Raw genomic sequence first — 23,711 nt, forward strand, 5'->3', positions numbered from 1 at the left:
TGACGAGAAGGAAAAGAAAAATTCTAATCTCGAGAGAGGTGGATGTAAATAACCCTATATAAGTTCGTACTTTCGGTAGGAAAATTATTGAAAAATATTTTTCTATGTTTAGATCTAAGTCAAGAAAAGTGGTATAGATATAATTCTGAGAGAAATTTATCAACACAAATAGGTCTATTTGATTTATTTTTCTATATTTGGTGGCATATTGTGTTTTTTTCCCAGTTCCAACTCAAATCAATAATATCAATAAGTCAAATTAAACCATCAAAATTAACAAAAAGAATGGCATATTTAGTCAAGAAAAACAGCTCCCAGAAAGAACCTGAAAGAAACAAAAACCATTTGTTTACTAGTAAAACCATCTTTCTTAAATCAAATGATTACTTGAGCATAGATTTGTCAAACACAAACTCAAATCTTCCTCAAATTTTTCTGTACTGATGATGATGACAGAAACTAATAAATATGCACAACGGATAAGAACAGCTAGAGGAAAGATCAGTTGATGGACAAACACAGAAGCTAGAACAGTGTGGTAATGACAGCCCAGACTCCAGATAAACAGCATTGCCGGCCACACGAAAAGCAAACAACCACCCCTTTTTACAAAAAGGTTAAAAAAAAGCAGGGACGACACCCGACAATATTTGTGGAGAGAATTGTGTCTGCAATTATGTAACGGTCTTGATCTCTATAACAGATTTATAAGTGCTGCTCATGAATGTGTTAGAATTAAAGACGCATGTTTAGTACCATCAGATAACTTGACGGAGACGGACGTCTGGCCGTATCTTGAGGGGCTTGATGCTCCAAGTTCAAGAAGTGCCTAACACTGTTATTTTAACATACATGCACAGTTGTCAAATCTTGGACAGCAGGCAAAATATTGTTTTGACATAACTTCACATGGCTAGTAGAATTGAAAGACAGCCATCCCAAAGACAGATCATTTTTGTTGCTGCCTTTCAACCATAAAAGACAGGCTGGTGCCAGCTACAAAGCTCGAAATGATGTCTCTAATGAAAGGAAAACAGGACAAGATCTAAATCTTGAACCATACAGATTCCACCCCCTCCAGGTACTGAAGAGTGAAATTGATGACATATTAACATTCAAGATGAACAGCCCATGTACATGGATTGAAATGAAAAAGAAATGACATGGTGGAATCGAAGCAGTGACACACTGATACTATACTAGCAAAGCAAATTATACTATGTATGGATGACAAACCACTATGCTTCTTGTCCAGTACTATAAAACTACATTTGAAAGAAATACGTCCTACTAACTGAACAAATCATTGCAGTAAGCCAGAAGCAAGATTAGGATTTAGGACTAATTTACATAGAAGCAGCCTAAGTAGAACATGCAGGGCTATGATAGATCTCCCATTAACCAAACCATGTAATGAGTCTGTGGATGTCAAAAACCTCTCCAACAGGAAACATGAATAACTGAAAACTTGGTTAGTACCAACCAAAGATCATCAAAAGGGTCAGCTCAGTTTCGATGAACAAATTGAGTCGACCAGCTACTTTAACTTTGCATAAAGTACTGAGCATTCAAGAATATGCAATTTTCAAAACATGGAAAAGCATGAGGAAGCCATGGGATTAATCAAGATTTTACTACGTTCTAACTGACTTCATCCTGATGAACATCTCGGAAGAGATGATCAAGTAATTCTCCAGTACTAATAGTACAAACCAAGGATGTACCCCACCTAGTAGAGCAACCCTGGGATTTCAAATGAAGGGAATAAAGAAGACCATGGTATCACCCAAAATATGACAAGAGGAGATTAAAGAGTACAACATTAACTGAAGAAAAGGGACCAAATGACGATGGACTATATATGCTGGGAGTACAATTGATCATAGTCCGATGTGCTAAGAGACTACTTTCACAGGATACCTGTCGATGCAATCATGCCAAGGACCATTTCGAGATGGTTTAACACTGCGAAGTGCTTCCCACACAGCACTGTTACATTTGAAGCCACTCCCAAAAGCAATTTGCCAGACTCTATTGCCCCTGCGCATCCTTCCCTTTGCCTCAATGTACGCCAATTCATACCAAATGGAGCTCGACGAAGTGTTGCCAAACCGATGGAGAGTCATTCTTGAAGCTTCTACATGAACGGGTAGCAGCTGGAGATTCTTCTCCAGCTCATCAATCACAGCTCTTCCCCCAGCATGTATGCAGAAATGATCAAAGGCCAGCTTAAAATCCGGAATATAAGGCTTCACATTCTTGTTAAACAACTTCTTGATGACCAATGTAGCAAAGAACAAAAGCTGCTCGCTGATCGGAAGCACTAGAGGACCCAACGTCGTAATATTTGTCTTAAGAGCCCCACCAGCAATAGCCATGAGGTCTTTGGACAAAGAAACCCCCGTCTTCCCAGCATCATCTTGCTCCTGGTACACACAACGAAATGCCTTGTCATCCGCACCTTTATGAGTCCTCACAACATGAACAAGCTTGTACTTCGCCCTCCTCCTATCACCCGCCTTATTGGATAACAAAACCGCCGCACCCCCTACTCTAAACAAACAATTAGGAATCAACATAGATTTCTTGTTCCCAAAGTACCAATTTTGTGTAATGTTCTCCATGCTAACCACGACAGCATATGTATTCCTATGAACCTGCAGCATATCCTTTGCCAAATCAACCGCAATCACCCCGGCACTGCACCCCATCCCTCCCAAATTGAAACTCCTGATGTTTCCCCTCAGTTTGTACTTATTCACTATCATAGCTGACAAGGATGGTGTCGGATTGAACAAGCTACAATTCACAACCAAAACCCCAATTTCCTTCGGCTTCACGTTTGTATTAGCGAACAAATTATCCAGTGCCCCAAACATAACCTGCTCAGCCTCCTCTCTGGCGGCCTGCATCGACGGCCGGGGCGGAATAAAATGCATGGCTTCTGGTACATAAGTCTCATCCCCAAGCCCAGACCTCTCAAGAATTTTCCTCTGGAATTCAAGTGATGATTCGTCGAAGTCCCCTTGCAATCTAGAATGCTCCATAAACCGATCAAACGGCGCCATCAAACTATCCGGAGGGCGATAACAGGAGTAATCAACTAAGTAAACGGGCCGTGGGCGGTTCATTATGTAAACGGTGGATCCGAAAACAAGAAAAGCAGAGCAAATTATAACGGAAACGAGATTGTACTGCAAATGCAGCCATAACTGACGAACGTCATTGGGATTCATTTGAGAAACTTCAACGATAATGATAACCATAAGAGGGACTAAGCAGAGAGTTAACAAATTAGAGATCAAGTAATGGTAGCCCAGTTTAACATACTTCAAGTTGACGCTCTGGAGGAAGTCCGGGAGCCTACGGCTGTGGTGGATCCGGACGCCGACAGTGGCCACTGGCGGAGTGGCTCCGCCACTGGCGGCTGTGGTTTCTTGGGATGCAGCTGCTCCTCCGTCCATGGCGGTTTTCTTGAGGAATTAGGCCAAGAAAAGCGTAGTTTATTGAAGAAATGGGAGGGGGAGAATTACTCGAGGAGGTGGGAATTCAGAGGAGTGGAAGTTGAGGAGAAAGATTCGTCCCGGAATACAAAAACGGTGGGGCTTTTGAATAATGGCAAGGGGGAAATTGACCTTTGGCTTTGGGCGAATCTACGAATTGAGTGTTGGGAGTGAGAATGAGATGCTGTTTGCATTCTGCCGCTGCTCATCCGCATTCACTATTTCTTTTTCTTTTTTTCTTGTTTACAATTTTTCTGCTCTTCTTCCTTTCTTATTCAAACCACTCTTTATCACATTCTACCATTTTTAATAGTTTAAAATTTTAATTTAACCCCATTTTAAATATACGTAACAATTTAATTTAATTTTTCTAAATTTTTTAAATTTTTTTTAAAAAGTTACTATTTCCAAAATTATGCGAACAATAACCGTCTATTCATAACTTCATTTCCACGCTACAAATCCGTTTCAATAGAATATCAGAATCTCGGATATTTAGAGATATTTTTTAGTAGTAACACCTTAACGCGTTGAAAATCTATTTTTAGAGTTTGTGACCATGAGAAACTTAATTATTACTCCTCTACAAATCCAGACTTGATAACCGCAGGTTTTGGACTTAATTATACCTTATTTATAATAGGAAATTCTTATTCGAATCGGGTTTTGTTAAATTTGAACCAATTATATAACAAGTATAATACACTTTTTGTGTAATTGATGAACAATTCAAGAAAAATGACCAATTATATGAAAAGTCTATCTCATTTGTTATGTAATTGATTTTGTTCGATGAAATCTGATTTGGATAAAATTTTTCCAGTTATAACTTATTCCCCTTAAGAAGGTAGGAAACTATTTATAGCAAGAGGGGCATTGTTGGAAAATATAATGGCACATGTGCGTGCTATTGGTTTAAAAAACAATACCCTAATCAATGCGCATTTAATTTCAAATTGATGTTGCTTTCCATACAATTGACGTTTTTAGAAAATTAAAAAAAAAAAAAAGCCCTGGGATTATCTTTTAATTATTAAAATAAAATTAAAATTAAGGTCAACTTTATAGAGGTGTCTATATTCAATAAAATATTGATTAGAGCAAAAATAAAATTAAATGGCAACTCTTTTCTTATTAAATTTTGAACTAGAGGGAATAAAAAAAATTAAAGAACCAAAATAATTTAATTTACGATAAAATTAAATATTCCGAGGCATTACTAAGAGGGCGTTTGGCTAAGTTATTTATAAGCTTTTCGAAATATCTTATAAGATGTTTGAAAACTTATAAGTTTTAAATATTTGTTCGGCTAATTTTTTAGTAAAGAGCTTAAAAGATTTTAAAATAAAATATTTTGGATCTTATAAGCTCTTTTAGAAAAAGTTAATATTTCTATAAATTATATAAAATTAATATGTTATAAGACAAAAATATCATTATTCACACACTTACACGCACGCACACCCACACTGAGTGTTCTCTCTCTCTCTCTCTCTCTCACACACACACACACACATACCCTCTAGGATTTAATTTTTTTTTTTTGCTATTTAATTTTGTAATAATAAAAAAATACTTTATTATTTAATAATAAATTATTATATTTAAATAAAAATAAGACCTGTATTGATATTATATTTACTGAAAAATATAAATTCAAAATAATCTTTTCATTAATAAAAAAAAATATCAATTGTATATCTATGTTAATATTCAACTAGTATGAATTATACATTATTTTTATTTAAAAATTTAGGTAATAATTCTTTTTATTTATTGTAAAAAAACTATCTATTGAATTTTTATTCGATATTAAACTAATTTGTACTATTTATAATAACGTTTTAAAACAAAATATGTCAAGAAATAATAATTTATTTAATTCTAATAGTACCATGCTCATTTTAGTCATTTTACCAATTAAAGACCTTACTATGCCAAATACCTACACATGTTATAAGATGTGTAACACAGCTTATAAGCTTTGACATCTTATTTTATCTATTTATATTATTTTAAATTTTAATAATTCGACGTTTTTTCAATTATTATTACAGTATAAAAAATTTATTACATCAAACACTCAAAACACTGTACAAGCGCTGACATCTAAAAACATACATAACACGAGTCTTATTACTAAAATAGGGTGAATTACAATGACATTATTTGAGAATTTGACTTCCTCATTTTTCCTTCACTCCTTCAACTTCATTATGTCGGATTTTATTTTCTATTCTAAATTAGATTATATCTTTTATTTTATTTTATTTTTTTATATATATATATATTGTGTGTATAATTTGCAATTGAATACGTTGATTAAAAATATTTATTAGTTAAAAATAACAATTAAAAAATAAAATTTTATTTGTTTGAAATGACGTAGATCAGATTAAAAATATGCTAAATTTCATTTTACTCCACTGTATTTTTTTAAAAATAGCTAAAAAATTCTCTCATATTTTAGAAAAAATTAAAAATTCTTTTGTGTTTTAATAAATTCAATAAAAAAATCTCTTCCATTAGAAACTAATGAAAGGTGGGGTATACGTGCTTGAAGTGTGATTGGGCTTTATTTTTTAAATTTTTTTACCTTTTTTTTTTTACTTAATTAATTAAAATGCCCCTATATTGTATCTAAAATTACTATGGTCAAATTGACTTTTGTATCTATATACAAGTTTTTTTATTCTTAAATATATTTATATTAAATATCAAAATATAAAAAATAAAAAATATTAAATTTTATTTTTTAAATTTAGATTTCTACATTAATATAAATAGTAAGAAATTATAATAATGATAAGTTATAGATTAATTTAAATATATAATTATTAGAATTATCTAAAATTATTTTTAATTAATTAAAATATATATTTAAATTAATTTAAATACAATAATTATTATTATTATAATTATGTAATGTTATGCTTAGTTAACTAAAATATATATTTATTTTAAAAAAATATTTTTAATTAACTAAAATATATTTAATTAATATAATTAAATTAAAATACTATCGCCTCCGCAGAGAAGGGCTATGACGACGCCCTCTTTCTTCATCTGAGCATTGTCATCGCCATCTGTGGAGGCGCGGGGGTTGGCACAGGTGCTGGGAGGGAGTAGGCGGGCGGGGTTGGGGTGGAAGTGATCGGGGAGGAGATAGGCAAGCGGCGAGGGGGTGGGTGGTTAATTTTGTTTTTTTTTTCAAATAAATTTTTTATAATATATATTTTTAATTAGTAAAATATGATTCAGGATCTTCTTTTATAAATTTAAGATCCAACGGCTAAAATTAATTGATCAGATTTGACGGCTCTAATATAATCAATACAAATCCAACGGTTAATAAAAGAAGAAATAATATATATTAATTAAGGGCATAACGATCATTTCATCAAAAAGTTAATGCTGTTAGTCATATTTAACGGAGATGGACAATTGAACTGAATTTTTAAACACAGGGGGGTGTTTTGCTTATTTTCAAATCAGAAGGAAATTTTGACTAAGTTTTTAAAACACAAGGAGATTTTATGCAATTTAACCTTAAAAATATAAATTTTCACTCACCTTAGCAATCAATTGTTTTTATTTCAAATGTCCTAACTAATTTACATTAAAAGAAAATTAAATATATTCTTTTCCATTAATTAGAATTAACAAAGAGGGCATAAAAATTAATAATTGAACTCATTAATATATAAACAATAAATAAGGATAAATTACATCGGCACTTATGAGATTAGACCTAATTGAAGTTACAATTACACCCCTTGAGAGATGTGACTGAAATGTTGTTTCTATAGAGTTTTGGTATTAAACATGACGTGTACGTATAATTATGACTACAACCTCAATAGATATATTTATAATTTTATAAAAAAGCACAAATACTTGTGTAATTAAACCCAACTTTAAAAGGACCCTTAGTATCTATGTAATTTACCTGAAAAATAATCGAACGACAAATAAAAACATAAATCCACTCGATTTCATCTTATAGCATGTATTTATAAATACAATTAGAATCCCAAAAGTATACTTTTAATTTTATAAAAATCATAAAATATTCGTGTAATTAAACATAACTTTAGAGGATCTAATTGTCAACGTAATTTACCAGATAAATAATTAGAAGACGAATAAAAACAAAATCTGGCTCAGCCATGTACTAATTGTAATTACGTTTGACATTATCAATGAATATAGCTGTAATTTTGTAAAAAGCATAAAATAATATATAATTAAACTTAATTTTAATATCATGAATACTAATGTAATTTACCCGATAAATAATTGGACGACAGATAAAACAAAAAATCAGGGGAAGAGGGAAGTAGCATATTTGTACACGCTACTGAAAAAGCCCAACTCGGGAAACATCTGAATATTATTATTTACGTATGACATGATTCACATCTTATTCTTTAAAATTACGTCTAATTATACAAATATCACTATCAGTTTTTAGAGGTAGAATAGCATAAAACTTTTGTGTGTTTTGAAAATTTAGCTCAAAACTCTCCACGCTTTTAAAAATAAGCAAAAACCCCTTCTCTGTTCTCGTCTCTTTCGGTTAAATATAGCTAACAGTGTTAAATTTGTGATAAAATAACCGTTATGCCCTTACACGCGACATATGATTTTTTATTTTAATGACCGTTGGATCCTTATTGATTGGATGAAAGCCGTCAGATCTAACCAATTAATTTTAGTCATTAGATCTTAAATTTATTTATTTTAAATATATATTATAAAAAAGAAAATTATATCTTAAAAAATAAATTAAATAAAAACCAAGTCTTTCTCCTCCGATAAAGGGTAACAAATTTTTGCAGCACACCCAGGCATAAAGCATTCATCTTTTCCATCACTTATTATTATATCATTATATATCGCTCTATTTTTATGCAATCTCTATTTTTCACTATATTTATTAACTTTAGCATCAGAGTGCTAATATTTTATGCAGATCCTCGTTTTAAAATTTGTAAAAAGGCCCAAAGACCCCAAGTCCGAATGAAACACCAACGAGCAACTTTTTGCTCATATTTTATTTATTATAAATCTAAATATTTCAAAAATTAGATAATTTTATAATTACCAAAAGAGTTTTGAGTTATGGCAATATTTTATGGTCATGTACTCTTTGCTGCTATTTTATAAATAGTGATAATTAAATTTATTTATTTTTTCAATATTAACCTTGCGAAAATTATTATTATTATTATATTATTTGGACTGGGTTGGATTTGAGTCTAATTTAAATGAATTCTGGGCAAGACTTGAGACTGGTCATGAATTTGAATAGGTCCAACAAATTAATTAAAACCCGTTTCTAAACTCAAATGTGCCATCCCTTATTGTAATCTATTTTAAAAGGATAAAAATAGGCTAAAATTGATATTCAACATTACGAATAGGGTCAATATATGATTTTGGACCCATTAAAAGGTCATACATAAATAGTTATATTATTAATCATAATTATAAATTTAAATACTAGGTTGGAGATTACTCTATAATTGCTGCTCATTATTAGTCCCTTTTTTTTATTTTATGTAATTATCTAATTCTGTTTTTTTAATTATGATCTTAATTATCAACAATTGAAATATTTATACTAATTATTAATATCAAATATTTGTAAATAATCAACAACTAAAGGCTAAAATTCCATGAATATAAAATTATGAGTTCAAATCTCGCTAATGTGTGAACATTGTTCTACTTTAATAGTAGTTGTTCACAGAAAAAAATTCCGTATTTGTAAAAATAATTATGAGACCAGAAAAGTATGGACAAAAAAAAATTATTAATTTACATAGTAAAGTGTTACAATCTCTTAAGTGAAGATATTTTCCCTAATTCTTCCCTTTAAATGTCGATCCAAGATCTTGAAGCTTGCTTTTGAAGATGTGTAATCTCCTCCATATTTCTAGAGCAAATTACGCTGTATTTTTAAAATTTGGTGTCAAGGCTTGAATAATTGATCATTGATGTTGCAGAAGATGTAGAACCTTCATGGTTTCGGAGCTTCATTGTGGCAGAAAGCTATTGAACTTAAGTCCCTTTAATTTGTTGTATATTGCGACTTGTTTGTTGTGTTATATGTTGTATGTTGCGTGTACGTGATAGGTTATTATGTGTGAAGACCCCTTTATAGATATGGGCAGACATTGACTTGCAAATTGGGCTCACTTCTATTGGCTTGAACTCGTAGGTTTTGATATGGATCCATCAGCTGACCAATTGTATTTGAATATATTTTGATTTAATTGACTAATTCAAAATAATAATAAAAAAAACTTGTATTATTTGAAACTGATCCATCAAGATGCATAAAACCCAAATCTTATATGGGCTTATTGCAAATTTTTAATTTGAACAGATGTAAGGTCCAAATTTGTTACAAACTTTAACTTAGAATCCAATTTTTAGTCAATTTATTTGAACTTTTAGTTGGTACTTTATTCCAAAATTTTGATGTCAACAGTAGTTATTAGTCAGGGATAATTACACTTCATTTTCTTGAAATTTGATATAATTACACATAAACCCCTTATGATTTGAAAAATTATATCTAGTACCCTAATGAGGTTTGTTTTCTTATAACATATAGGTCTCTCCATTAATTAAAACTCATTGAATTTCAACTAATATTAAAAAAAAAAAACAAACTAAATAAAAATGAATATTTACTCTCGATTAACTAATTACTGACTTATTGCTAATCAAATAAATCTTTTGTGGGAAGAATTTGAATAAAGAATGTCAAATAACTTCATATTAGAAGAACTTCAAATATGTTAATATTCAATGAAAAACAGTTCAAATTTAGAACTGAAAATTTTGAAATTCTTTGGATTTTAAAATTATCCAAACAAATTTAAATGATTTGTTACTAAAGATTTGAAATTCATAAACTTCGTGTTGTGTTTGGAATGACGGATTTGAATTTAAAGATTTCGAATTCGTAATAACACATTCAGAAAATTTGTCTGTAAAATTTATGTCGTAAAAGATTTCAAATCCTTGAACTTTAATTTTGAACCATATTTCGCGGCATCAGGATGGATTTCAAATTCATTTAATATGAAATTATTTAAAATTCAAACTTTAATTCCCTAAAATCCAAAGGATTTCGTTCAAATTTTTTCTCAATGTATCTGGTTAATCGAGGAAGAAGTCACATTCCTAATTATTTTTATAAAAATTATAATTTAATCTTTATATCAATATCTCAAAAAATAAATCAAGGTATCAATATATTTAGTTTAATATTAGCAATAATAATCAAATCATGAAGAACAATAAAATAATAAATTCATATAAAATAAAATAAATAGCCGAATATTTGGAGGAAGAAGTCACATTCGCAGACTTTACAGTACCTGTCCTATATAATTGCAGCATCTCATATCGATTCGGGGTCGCCTAAACTCAAATTTCAAGACCGATAGTGGATAATATTTAAAAAAGAAGACAAGTGGATGGTATAATTCCATATTTGAAATTTAATATATACTCGTAGTGATTGCAATTATTGTGTGTATATATTTATATTATATATATAATTTTTAATATATCTTTAATAAAAAAATTATTAAAAAGATGGAATTTCATTGTTGTCCAATAACTATAAGGGTGGAAATTTTAACTATAATAATTCATATATAGTAAGATAAATACTCATATCAAAATAAAATATTCATTTTTCCGATGAGGCTCAAATTTGTTCGCGAAAAGCTTACGAACATTACAATTTCAAGATATTTGGTTCACCCATAGAGAAAAAAGCAAAAGCAAAGATTTGCCTCTGACCAAGTGTTGATTGAAACAAATTAAACACAAACCAAATTCAAATTGAGTTGTGGTTTAATTTGATAGGAATTATGTTTTTGTTGGAGAAAATTGCCCTTTGGCTCTTGCAATGACAATGGGGGTGGCAAAACAAGAATTCTAAATATAGGGGTCGCAAAAAGTACCCCAAATATTTTTTTTGCAATTATAGAATTCCGCCCATCGAATTTTTAAAAATGGCCGGAATTTGCATACCATGTATAAGGTGAAATTACACTTTTAGTTGGTAAAATAAGAGTTCAATATTTTTAATTTTTTATTTTATGAGATTTTTAAAATGGTTTTAAAATTAAAATATTTTGATATATTTAATTTTATAAGTTTCATAAAACAAAAATTTAAGTGTGTCGAGTTTTCTCAAATTTGGGATCATTTTGAAAATTTCGTAAAGTAGATGACTAAATGTATCAAGTTTTTTTTTTTTTTTTAATTCTTTTATCATTTTAAAAACTCCGTAAAATAGAGGACTAAAAGTGTTGAACCCCTTTCCTATTGGATTAAAAGTGTAATTTTTTCATACATATGAAGTTCATTCAACAAACTGGAGACCTGACGTAGGCAAGCGTACCATACATCCATTACAGATGAAAAGATTGTGCGATTTATTTATAAGCTCCAAATCTTTTATTTCTTAGTGAGATATATTTTCAAAATAAAATCAGTAGGACTCATACGACGTCACACAATTGAATACAAATCTAGTTGCAAATTGCATCAGGACGATTTGAGACCAACAATTTACTTCTTAGGAAGGAAAGACAACTACCCGAGCACGCCAAGAAAGACAATTTGTATGGTAAGATTGATGTTTCAAAACCTTTTGTTTAACAGAAAGCATTAGATAAATTACAACGAATTCTTCTAAAGTTTGACATATTACGTATAGTACCCTCTCTTTATTTGGAAATCTACAGATACCTTATGATGTTTTATAAAATTATGTAATCCTTGGATGGATGTCTAGAATCGTCAACTTTGTACTAGCTGCATTTTAAAAAAAGAATACAAAATGTAAATTTGAATGTGGTGGCTGGAAAATTTAAAAATTTTTCACCAAGAAAAGTTATTTGCCATGGCTCGATCAATGGCAAAAATACCATGCAAATGTTTAAGCCACTCTCACAGATACCACGACCAACAATTGTTGCATGATCGTGGTGAACGACTATTTGTTATGGTTATTTTATTTTTAACCATGACAATTAATTATAGTTGACTGTTTTGCATTTTCTTTTAGTGAAATCAGTAATAAGTCAATTGGAGGTAAATATATTTCTTTTTTTGATATTTTTGCTAATATCAGCAAAATCGATGAATTTTAACTAATAGGGGGACTTATTTATTAGACATAAGAAAAACTCACAGGTGTTAAATGTAATTTTTCAAATTATAGAGGATCTAAATGTAATTACACCAAACTTTTGGGGAGGAGAGTGTAATTATTCCAAATATATATGATATTTAGTTGTTTTACTATTAATGTGATGTTCAATTAGACTTTTTCCAGAAGCATATTAAAAACAAGTAATTAAATGAGACATCACAATATTCAAGTCCAAGGGAACTTAATTTCAGCTTTCATATCACCATCAACAAGGGTTTAGACGCAGCCACAATTCTTAATTATGTTCGAAAGCATTCTTTCTCTAATTCCTACAGTTCTTCAGCGTTTCGTATCCTACGATCCAAGTGGTCTGCTTCTCATAATGTTGTCTTGTCTTTTTTTTTTTCTTTTAATATGTTTGATGATTTGAAAATACTGGCGCATTGAATTAGTGTTTGAATTGAAAAAAATATAATTTTAGTTTTGTAATTTGTGGGATAGTATTTTTTATCCTGTACGAATTGATTTTCACAATTTAGTGCTATAACTTTAAAAATTTGACAATTTTCATCATTTTCCGACCTATTTGGCCAGAAAAATTGCATGTGACTTACACATGACCCAATTAAATTGCAGTTTTAGTTCTATAATTCAGGTATTGTTGGCTTTTTTTAATCCTATAACATAGAAAAGCTGGCATTTTTGGTCCTGCATAAATTTATTTACATGACTAAATTTGCAAAAGTCAATTCATACAAGACTAAAAATGCCACCCTCAAAATTACAGGACTAAAATTTCAATTTTCTCGTATATGAGTCTGAATGTAATGTGACGGGCAAAATGTCTTTTTATTCCTATAAAATAAGGGTAGAATTTGTTTTGTTACCACAACTATGGTAGGTAATGCTTTTAGATAAAACTCAAAATCACGTCTTTTTAGTCCCAAAATTACAACGCATTTTTAGTTTCAAATCCATAATGCATGCACGTGAGTTTTTGGGATTAAAAATACGCAAGTATGAGTTTTATGGAACTAAAAGCGATACATGCCATAGTTGTAGTACCAAAATAAATTTTACGTTTGTTTATAGGACTAAAAAAGCATTTTGCCTTAATTGCATAGTAACGAAACTAATTTTATTTTATTTTTTTTAAAAGAAAAGTGGTATTCTTAATCGTTGTACTGTACGTACACGGACCGGAACCAAAAAGTCAAACGTTGAACCCATAATGTACATGTGACTTCAGCAACATGGTACATTATAAATATCGAGCTACTTATTTCAGTTTAGATGTAAGAAATTAACACATTCTTGCCTCTAATTCAATTCCAATAAACCCTAAATTTAGCATAAAAACAGGCTTAATATTCTTCAATTATGGCTCCGTTCTTGCTATTTTTAGCTATACCTCTTGTCTTTCTTCTCCTCAAGCATTTCCTATTTGGGGTTCAACGGCTTCCGCCAGGTCCAAATACATTCCAGGTTTTAGGGTGTCTTACGCAGTTAGTATACAAACCCCACATTGCACTCCAAACCCTAGCTAAAAGACACGGCCCTCTTTTTTCGTTCCGGCTTGGGGACCAACTCATGGTGGTTGCATCATCTCCCGACACTGCTAAAGAATTTTGCAAAACGCACGACCGGATGTTTTCCGGGAGGCATTTGCCTTCAGTGTATCACAATCTTCCAAGGACGATGGATTCGTCCATAGTACTGTCGCCTGAATGTGGTAGATCATGGAAACTCCTGCGTTCCATTGGTCAAAATTGTGTTTTTTCCTCAAAGGCTATGGAAACGAATGCGTGGATTAGAAAGGCCAAGGTGATGGAAATGGTGAGTCATATTAGCTCTAAGGAAGGTGAGGTCGTGAATCTTGAAGACCTAATATTTGCAACTCTGGCAAATATCATTTCCAGTGTTCTTACTTCGAGAGACCTGTTTGATGTTAAAAACGAGGCGAAGGACAAGTATAGGGTGATGATGGGATTAGTGAACGAGGTGATTGAAAAAACTACTACACTAGGGTTGGTTGATTTCTTGCCTGTTTTGAGATGGGTTGATTTTTGGAGTAAGGGAAAGGCGATGGATATGTATAGGAAAATTAAACTTACCTGGGGCAGTATCATCCAGGAAAGAAGATCATCAAAGGGGAGTGATCATAAATCTAGTTCAGACGGCCAAGATTTCTTGGACATTGTCCTGGCTGATAGTTCATTTTCGGAAGATCAGATTGGGAACGCGTTGATGGTTAGAATTTTTTTTCTTTAACTCAATCAACTGCATTGATAAAACCCTTGTTCTTAGGGTTTTCAAACTTTGCACATTGCTAAAAATGAAATAACAAGAATTAATGCATCTACAAGAAAATAGCTCAACAACTACGATAAATTTAATGCTAAAATCAACGTCGAGCTCATTAACAAGAAAAATTATTGCGAAATTCATTGCTAGCCCATATTATCTAATACAAGAAATTAAAATTTAGCAAGTAGATTATTTAAATATTTCATTGATAAATTTATTAGCAAGTAAAAATTTTGTAATAAATAATGTAAATTAGCAACAAATTTAACAACAATTTTTCTTGCAGAATAGCTTGAGGCTTTTATTTTCTGATTATATATTTAGTCGTTTTCTTGCAGTGTCTCATTTTAAACAGCTTTAAAAGGAAGTATTGCATATGTCATACCATCATAAAGAATTACTGCATTGTCACTGTATTATATTGTTAGTTAATGAATGAGGATTTCCATGGACTTGGGTCGACATTCTCAACATAAATCATCCTAATTTTTGTCTTGGTCATCAATCTCAATAAGAAAAAAATCCTTCCACTTGCTCAATATTCTCAACATATATAGCATTCCTACTGATCAAGACAAATTTGACCACGATAAATTAATATTTAGGATGATTTTTAATATAGTCAAAATATTTGTTATGGTTTTAACAAAATCATGATAAATGTTTTGGCCACACTTGCAGAAATAATCGCTAATGATCGCTACGGAGCCGTGATTGATTTGTACTTATCATAATTTTTTTTCTTAATTATAATAATTAATCGCAACGAAAAAATCATAGTTTTTCTCATGTCTTAAGTTACAAAAACAAAAAAGAAAAACGCAAAAAAAAAATAATAATAATTTTTCACATCCTACACACAGGAATTACTGATTGGCGCGACGGATTCCACCACCATAACAACAGTATGGCTAATGGTAGAACTGATCAGAAATCAAGAAATGTTGTCGAGAGTTCGCGACGAAATCGCACAAACCGTCACAGGAGACAAGCCGAGCGAGTCCCTTTTATCCCAGTGCCACTATTTCCAGGCCTGTATCAAGGAAACACTGAGACTACACGTTCCAGCTCCGCTCTTGGTGCCCCACCGCGCAACCGAGACGTGCAAGGTGAACAACTACGTGATCCCCAAAGACAGCATGATTCTTGTCAATGCTTGGGGGATTGCCCGAGACCCTGATTACTGGAACGATGCTACAGTTTTCAAGCCTGACAGGTTCCTGGACACGAAAATAGGGTTCCGGGGCACCCATTTTGAGTATTTGCCTTTCGGGACAGGGCTGAGGATGTGCCCTGGATCCACTGTGGCTTTCAAGAATATTCAGATGCTTGTTGGATCTCTGTTGCATTACTTCGACTGGAGCCTTCCGGGTGGAGTGGCCCTGACTGCTATAGACATGAACGAGAAGTACGTTACGACTTTGAAGAAGGAAAAGCCGTTGCTTTTGATTCCTAAGTTAAGGTACAAAAATTGAGGTTCGGTTTGAAGTTTGATTCGTGGTTTTGGAATAAAAAGACTAGTGTGCGAGAGTATCTGTTATTGCAATTTCTGTTGCATCTTTTTTACGGGGAAAAATATTATTTTAGTCCGTTAAATATGTCTAGTTTTAATTTTAGTCTGATAACTATGTACATTTCTATTTAGGTCCAGTAACTTACGAAATTGCTTACTTTTGGTCATCTGGCAAATTTTCCTATGAGTGTATATGGACTAAAACTGCCTTTCAAAAATTGCATAGGTGGTAATTACGATATCCCGGAAAACATTACGATAACACCCTTCAGGTGGTAATTATAATTTTATAAAGACATGAATATTCATAATTAATTTGGATTTAAACTCAAAGGGTGTCAATGTAACTTACCCTTTATTTGAATCTTTAGCTTATACAAATGAATAAAGACACCATATATATTGAACTTCGATGTGTATGGATATTTTTCTCTTAAATACCGCTGCATATAAAAAAAGGAAAATTTAGTTCAAATCAGGTTTGGTCGACCCAATCGGATCAACCACACAACAACTATGATATACTTATCGTATAATTGATCACCCTTTGAATTACATACAATAATCATATGATGAGTAAATTATATTTATCATGCGTGTAATAATTGCTTCGGATCTAACCAGAATCGATCTGAACTAGAATTTCCAGGGAGTAAGGTTGTTTTCTTGAATTAATTATAAATCTTGACATAAAATGGTATTCAATTAATCTGAAAAACTATATGTAATAAATTCTCATTTATCAGAATCAGAATTTGGTTCATCTGCTGGAGCAGACAACTAACAGGGTGCACTTCATATATATAGAAACCAACAAGACAAATCAAGAAACACAATTGTTCCCTTCTATATGCCAAGCAACATATCCACGCCACTACGTACGCTTTTCTCCTACTCGCTTCATCGGAGCTTTAGAGACCTCAACCTGCCAAGTATAAAGACAATTTAATCATCAGAATATTATAAATTGCATTTACCTTTCACAAGTTAATCTTTTTGCGATTTTGATTTCATTGTTTTTTAAATCCTCATACAGCATCTCATAACTTCAAAGAATTTACAATTTCAGTCCCAATCTTTAATTCTGTTAAATTTATGATGAAAACATCACGTATATAGCACGAGCACCATTAAGTTTTGAGAGGTGTTGCTGAAGGGGCACGAGCTCCGTTAAGTCGTCATAAATTTAATGAAATTAAGGTTTATGATTAAAATTGTAAACTTTTAAAGTTATGCGATGCATTACAGTGAGTTCAATAATAATTGGACAAGAATCACAAAAGAGCCGACTTTATAGAATGTAAAATGTAATTTTCTTAGATTAGTACTTAGAAATTCAAAGAAAGGAACCTTAATTTTCATGTATAAACTATATGGAAATAATGTATACAAGACAGGCAAAATTGTACCTTTGTTCTTGATCATCCATTATTTTCTTTTCCTTGGCAGCTTCTCCATAAGGCCTGTAATCAGGCAGCGGCACCTTGCCGGACTCAATGTGGTCGATATCTTCGACCAGCTTCTGGTAGTGGCTCTTCACCTCCTCCACCGTCTTCCCGCCCACCGCCCTGGCCAGATTCTGCCACCGGTCGGGCGTGTCCTTGTCGTACATAGCCAGTGCATCCTCAAACCGCTTATTTTGCTTCGCTGTCCATGTCGAATTAGACCCCATTTTCGACAGATTTTAATTCACTACAGCTACTGATAAATAGAAAAAGGAGAAAAATTGTGTGCAATGAAATGTGACATAGATGGCTGCTCTATTTATAGCGTTGGAGAAGGAGGTGGGGGTGGGGGTGGGATAGGGGGGGTATATACGGTTCTTTTGGCATGGTTAATGTTGTCCTGAGCTGCACTTTTGGGGAAATGTAGTCAGAAACAGCGCGATTTTGTAATAATCATCACGAAAACGTAGATAAGACCAGACCAGCTGGTAATAAAGCACACAGCTTGGAGACAGGCTGCTTTTTTACCCGACGAAAGCTGCTTCCCATGTCCCCGAATTTCATCCTTTTGCTCCTCAATCTGTTCTAGAAACGTGAAATGCCACGAATCATAGTGGGTCCGAACTGCAAGAACCTGGTGAAAATATCCAGCGGCTAGCTACCTAGCTCACAGGCAAATCGTGGCCCCGATTTCTCATCTTTTTTAGTACACAAACATAATTGCATGATTCCGCTTTACTCTTTTTTGTCTAATTTGGCTAATCTTAAACGCGACAGTTTCCGATTTCTTGCAATTCGCTGGCCTGAAGATGTCCGTACATCTCAGGTAGCTGTTTTTTTCACTACATTCTTAGTAGCTTTTTATCAATTTGCAGCACTTATCATGTGGGATCACGCCTTAGGAACCTGGAAAACACCACACTTGTCTCTTTTCTTTTTTTGAGGGTAGCATCATCATTGTTGTGAAGTGCATGGCAGTGAACAGAATATCTCTTTGTAGATCGATCGTTGCAGCTGTCGATAAATAAACTTGAAATTTTGTACCTAAAGTTACCTACGAAATGAAGGCTAATTCTATGATTAAAGCGTACGAGTTATATTAGTACAGAGCTTATTTGAGACCGCATTTTGATTTTATTTTTTTTCCATGATAGGCCGACGATCAGTGTAACAATATTTTCTAAGCACAATAGTTTCCTATTATTCTGAAATGTCAAATTTGAATCATAATTACTATTCGAATGGACATCATAAATACTTTTATATGCAAACGCCATATATTTAATAATATTATCGTATCTAGTAATCAATTTTTTTTTTATTTTTTTTCTTGAAAAGACAGAATTGCTGTTCATTTTCCTCTGCGTGTTTCTGGGCTGCTCAAGAGAATTAACTAAAGTAGATCAGCTTCGCATGTTTCCAGTGCTGTCTGAAGGAATAAAAGAATATGAGGGCTTTTCTTTGAGGTTTGAGGCAATCTAGCTAGGGTTTTAGCAATGATTGTGGACCCTTTATGTTTTCCAATCGACATATATTAATTCTTACGAGAGTGTGGCTGCCGAAAGCAATAACTCATAAATCCAACGTGTTAATTGATGTAGTGGGCAGTTCTAATTATTTTAAGGGATAATTATGCTCTCTTCTTCCGAATTTTAATATAATAACATATAATTTTTTTGTAGTTTGTGAAATTATATCTAATGCCTTTGAAGTTTGCTTCCGTCTAAGATACAAGTCCCTTAATTAGTCAAAATACACCGAATTTACTGATATAATTAAAAAAATCAGGAAATAAAATCTATATTAGACCTGATTAACGTATTATTGACTTATTATAGGTCAAATAAATCTTTTTGTGATCAAATTACCCTCATACGTTTTCAATCATTAATGCATATGAGGAGGTATGTCTTCACCGTTATAGTTTAGTCCAAAAAAATTGTTTGACTTGCAATAAGTAGTACTTAGTCAATCGATGGTAAATATCAATTTTTTTGTTAATATCAGCAAATTCAGTGAATATTAACTAACGGACAAACTTATTTATTAGATAAAGGCAAATCTCATGGGTGTTAGATGTAATTTTTCAAATCACAAATAATCTATGTGTAATTACACTAAATTTTATGAAAAGGGAGTATAACTATCCCTTATTCTAATAATCTGAAAGCATAGACCCCTATTTGCTTTCCTCCCTTTTATAAATTCAAGCACTCTTAGTTTCTTTTTTTTTTTTTAATGTTTTTTATAGTACTCGTTTATATCTCATATATAGTTTCTTGATCGTAACTTATTGTCGATTGGGGCATTGCATTTTCAGACAATCTAACTTGCCGACGACACCTTCTGGAATGGCAAACGACACGGCGCTCACCTTATTCAGCAGCCCTTTGGTTATATTGTATCAATTACATTGTAATTACATTTTTCCACTTTTCATATAATTGACAACTGTTCTTAAATTATATAATAAATATAATAATTAATAACCTATATATGATTAGTTTAGATTTAATGAAATTGAGATTTTCTGTAATATAATAAATTAGAAAGGGTATGTGCAGAAAATATAAAATAAAATGATAATTGCAAGACACAAAATTTATGTAGTTGGAAAAAATTTCCTCCGTTTAGGGTTGCATAACATCGATCAGTTTCCTACATCCACGATTGCTTAAGTTAGTTTTGCGGTTGTTGGGTTTCGATATAATGTTGGGTCAAACCCCAACCACAAACAAATTGAGAGTTCGAATCATAAGATATCTGTATAGAAATCAAATAAAACTTTAATATTAAAAAAAAATATTCTGTTAGGTAAAAGATCGTCCAAACATATCTGGAATCCTTATCATCCACGTTGGTATTCAGTAAAAATTCATTTGTATGGGTCGGCCATTTCTTTGTCCGGACCTTTAAGATCACTTTTGTGTAGTCCTGGATTGCAACTTGGAGCTGGGATTCTTTAAAAAGAGATACTTGGTTTGAATAGGTTCTTCAGTAAAGATGCAGATTCTACCGGTTGATAAGTAATGCTGGCATACGTTTTATATTGATTTTGGTCGAATCCAAATGATTATATGATAAGTGTAATGCACTTGCAGTGTGATTGGTATATAATTTGAAAAAAGTGACCAACCACATGACAAGTGTATCACACTTGCTCTGTTATTGATTTTGTTCAGCCAAAATTTGGTTCGAGTAAGAATTTTGCGGTTGGTTCTATGTGAATATGGAGCTTACATGATTTATAAATCACAAGGCATATATAGGTATCTTTTTGAAGACAAATCCATGAGCTACCAGTCAAAATAGACAAGTTCTCGCACCCCAGAGCCGGTTGTATTGCATTATTTGGCGTTGTTTGTGAGAACGAGCCATTAGCCCGTTCCAATCCCGTCATCTGGGGGGTTAATTAATGACGCTGACACTTGTTCTAAATTGATAGTAGATGCGGAGCTTGTATAATTTTGAATACTAGAATGAAAATAATTAGGGCCAAACAACTAAGCCATGATTACATTATAAAATTGCCGCTACTTATATGTATTAAGTGACAATATTTTATATTTTAATGCGATAATATTTGGATAAATATTGTCATTAGAATAATTAGTAAGAAAAAATCATGCATAAAATTGTCACTATAAAAAATTAATAACACATATATAGTGAAAAAATAATACAAGAAATGTAATTATCATTGTAGATGTATTACTAATTGATTATAGTAACAACTTAATATACAAATTTTATTGATCATTAATAATTATAATATGATAAACTAAAATTATTGTCACTTAGGATGTTTGAATTTAAATTATCACTTAATATTTTATTACTAATATTATTTTTTATTGCAGTGTATCTCCCTAGGCATATCGCATAATTTATAAGTCCTGACATCTTTTCCTAAGACAAGTTAAGAAAAGATTGGTTCAGTTAATGAAAATGTGATCATTAATCATAAGTGTTAATAATGAGAATTATTGTGTAAATTTTTTTCGCTTTTTATAATTCGTGATAGAAAATGTGCAGATAAAATTATCATTTTACATAATCATTAGTAAAACATGTATAGCAAAAATATAGTAACAATAAACATAGTTGCCATTATTTATATATATATATATAAGGAAGATTTGTTATAATTTTGAATACCCCTTATTGTTTAAAAAAATAAAAATACCCCCTAATGCTTGATGAAATTATGTAATCCTTGGATGGAGGTATGAAATTATCAATTTTTTTCTTACTGTATTTTTTTATTTTTTAGAAAAAAATTAAAAATTTATAAACAAAATTAAACGGGATGGATGAAATTTTTTTAAAAATTATAAAAAAAATCAAATTTATTTTAAGAATAATAAAATTATAATTTTTAATCTACAAGGGCATTTTGGTCAGTTCACCACAAAAAATTGATGAAAACCTAACAAATTACGCTAATTGTTAGACTACCGTTAAAATCAGATCAGAAAGATATTAATAATTTCTCAAATAATTAACGAGGGATATTCGTAATTATGCCAAACCTCATAGGAAATTGTTGTAATTTACCCTATTTTTAGTGATAATTTCATTCCCTAATAATCCGGAAACTCTTGCTAAGTCTTTTTTAAATTTACAATATTGTACATAAAATCATAATTATTGTCACTTAACATTTATCATCAATAATATTAAATAAATCTTACTTCAGAAATATTATCTTTTAGTGTGACAAATCAAATGTGATGATTAATTTGATAGTGGCTTCCACAATTTTGGTGGAATATTTTTAGAAAAGATGAATATAAATTTTTTAGATGATTGTATTGATGATAATGGAATCCTTATCATTTTTTATCGTCATTTGCAGTGAAAGTGTGTGATATGTGTGGTTAAATTGCCACTTCTGTCTCTTTCAAAATCTTTCCCGTTTATGTGGGGGACTCCCACCTTACAACTTGAACATGCCCATTTTCTGCTGTGAATCTTTTCTTTACATGGATTCTTCATCCTCATCTGGTTTGTGTTTGGCTCATCTTATAAACTTCTCAAATATTTTATAAGTGGATAATTACACTGTTTTTTTTTTAAATTTTGTACAACTACACATATTTTATGTAGTTTGAGAAATTAAATTTGGTACTCGTGACGTTTGTTTCCATCTAATAAATAGATGTCTCAATTAGTTTAAATTCATCGAATTTGGCGATATTAAAAATATAATAAGTGAAAATTTATATTTATTCCTGATTGGTTTATTACTGTTTTATAGTAGGTCAAATAAATCCTTTTCTGACCGAACTATCCTTATAAGGGTGAAGATACACCTCCTCACATGTATTAACGTGTGAAGATGTATAAAGATAGTTTGATTAGAATAAGATTTGTTTAAATTATAATAAATTAATTGGGGTTAAAAGTGGATTTATTTTTCAATTTGTTTGCTATTATCAGTAAATTTAATTAATTTTAAATAACATATGGACCTATTTTTTAGACGAAAAATACGTCTAGGGTACTCAATATAATTTTTCAAATCACCGAAAGTTTATGTATAATTATACCAAATCTCAATAGAGTGAAATATAATTATTCTTATTTTATAAGATGCATTGAGAACTTACAAGATGTGAAAAAATATTTGTTAATTTTTCTGGAAATGAGCTCTATAGAATTAAAAATACAATGTAGAGAGTCTATAAGCTCCATAATGCAGAAAATGTAATGAGCTCTTTCAATTTTAATTTTGTTGGTTATAAAATTGT

General features: G+C 31.4%; 3 protein-coding genes across 3 annotated transcripts; 1 reads left to right on the plus strand and 2 right to left on the minus strand.

The window, feature by feature from the left end:
- On the minus strand, positions 1,583 to 3,464 carry LOC105166293 (3-ketoacyl-CoA synthase 4). The gene has a single exon (XM_011085601.2). The coding sequence runs from the start codon at positions 3,462 to 3,464 to the stop codon at positions 1,896 to 1,898; it is 1,569 nt and encodes a 522-aa protein (XP_011083903.1). The 3' UTR covers positions 1,583 to 1,895.
- LOC105166294 (probable (S)-N-methylcoclaurine 3'-hydroxylase isozyme 2) lies at positions 14,081 to 16,508 on the plus strand. The gene is made up of 2 exons (XM_011085602.2): positions 14,081 to 14,943; positions 15,864 to 16,508. Exons 1-2 carry the CDS (start codon positions 14,284 to 14,286, stop codon positions 16,473 to 16,475), a joined length of 1,272 nt encoding a protein of 423 aa, XP_011083904.2. The 5' UTR covers positions 14,081 to 14,283; the 3' UTR covers positions 16,476 to 16,508.
- LOC105166134 (protein RADIALIS-like 4) lies at positions 17,189 to 18,263 on the minus strand. Its single transcript, XM_011085374.2, has 2 exons — positions 17,923 to 18,263; positions 17,189 to 17,438 (listed from the first exon to the last, which is right to left on the minus strand). The coding sequence occupies exons 1-2, from the start codon at positions 18,183 to 18,185 to the stop codon at positions 17,414 to 17,416; spliced, it is 288 nt and encodes a 95-aa protein (XP_011083676.1). The 5' UTR covers positions 18,186 to 18,263; the 3' UTR covers positions 17,189 to 17,413.

Source organism: Sesamum indicum, linkage group LG7, assembly GCF_000512975.1.
Source record: "Sesamum indicum cultivar Zhongzhi No. 13 linkage group LG7, S_indicum_v1.0, whole genome shotgun sequence".
Lineage (NCBI taxonomy): Eukaryota > Viridiplantae > Streptophyta > Magnoliopsida > Lamiales > Pedaliaceae > Sesamum > Sesamum indicum.

What these genes read in the sequence shown, in the direction of transcription:
- LOC105166293 (XM_011085601.2), bottom strand. Translation starts at nt 3,464, where the DNA reads ATGGACGGAGGAGCAGCTGCATCCCAAGAAACCACAGCCGCCAGTGGC.
- LOC105166294 (XM_011085602.2), top strand. Translation starts at nt 14,284, where the DNA reads ATGGTGGTTGCATCATCTCCCGACACTGCTAAAGAATTTTGCAAAACG. An exon ending in AGATTGGGAACGCGTTGATG is followed by an intron (nt 14,944 to 15,863) that starts GTTAGAATTTTT and finishes TCCTACACACAG; the next exon opens with GAATTACTGATTGGCGCGAC.
- LOC105166134 (XM_011085374.2), bottom strand. Translation starts at nt 18,185, where the DNA reads ATGGGGTCTAATTCGACATGGACAGCGAAGCAAAATAAGCGGTTTGAG. An exon ending in ATGGATGATCAAGAACAAAG is followed by an intron (nt 17,439 to 17,922) that starts GTACAATTTTGC and finishes TATACTTGGCAG; the next exon opens with GTTGAGGTCTCTAAAGCTCC.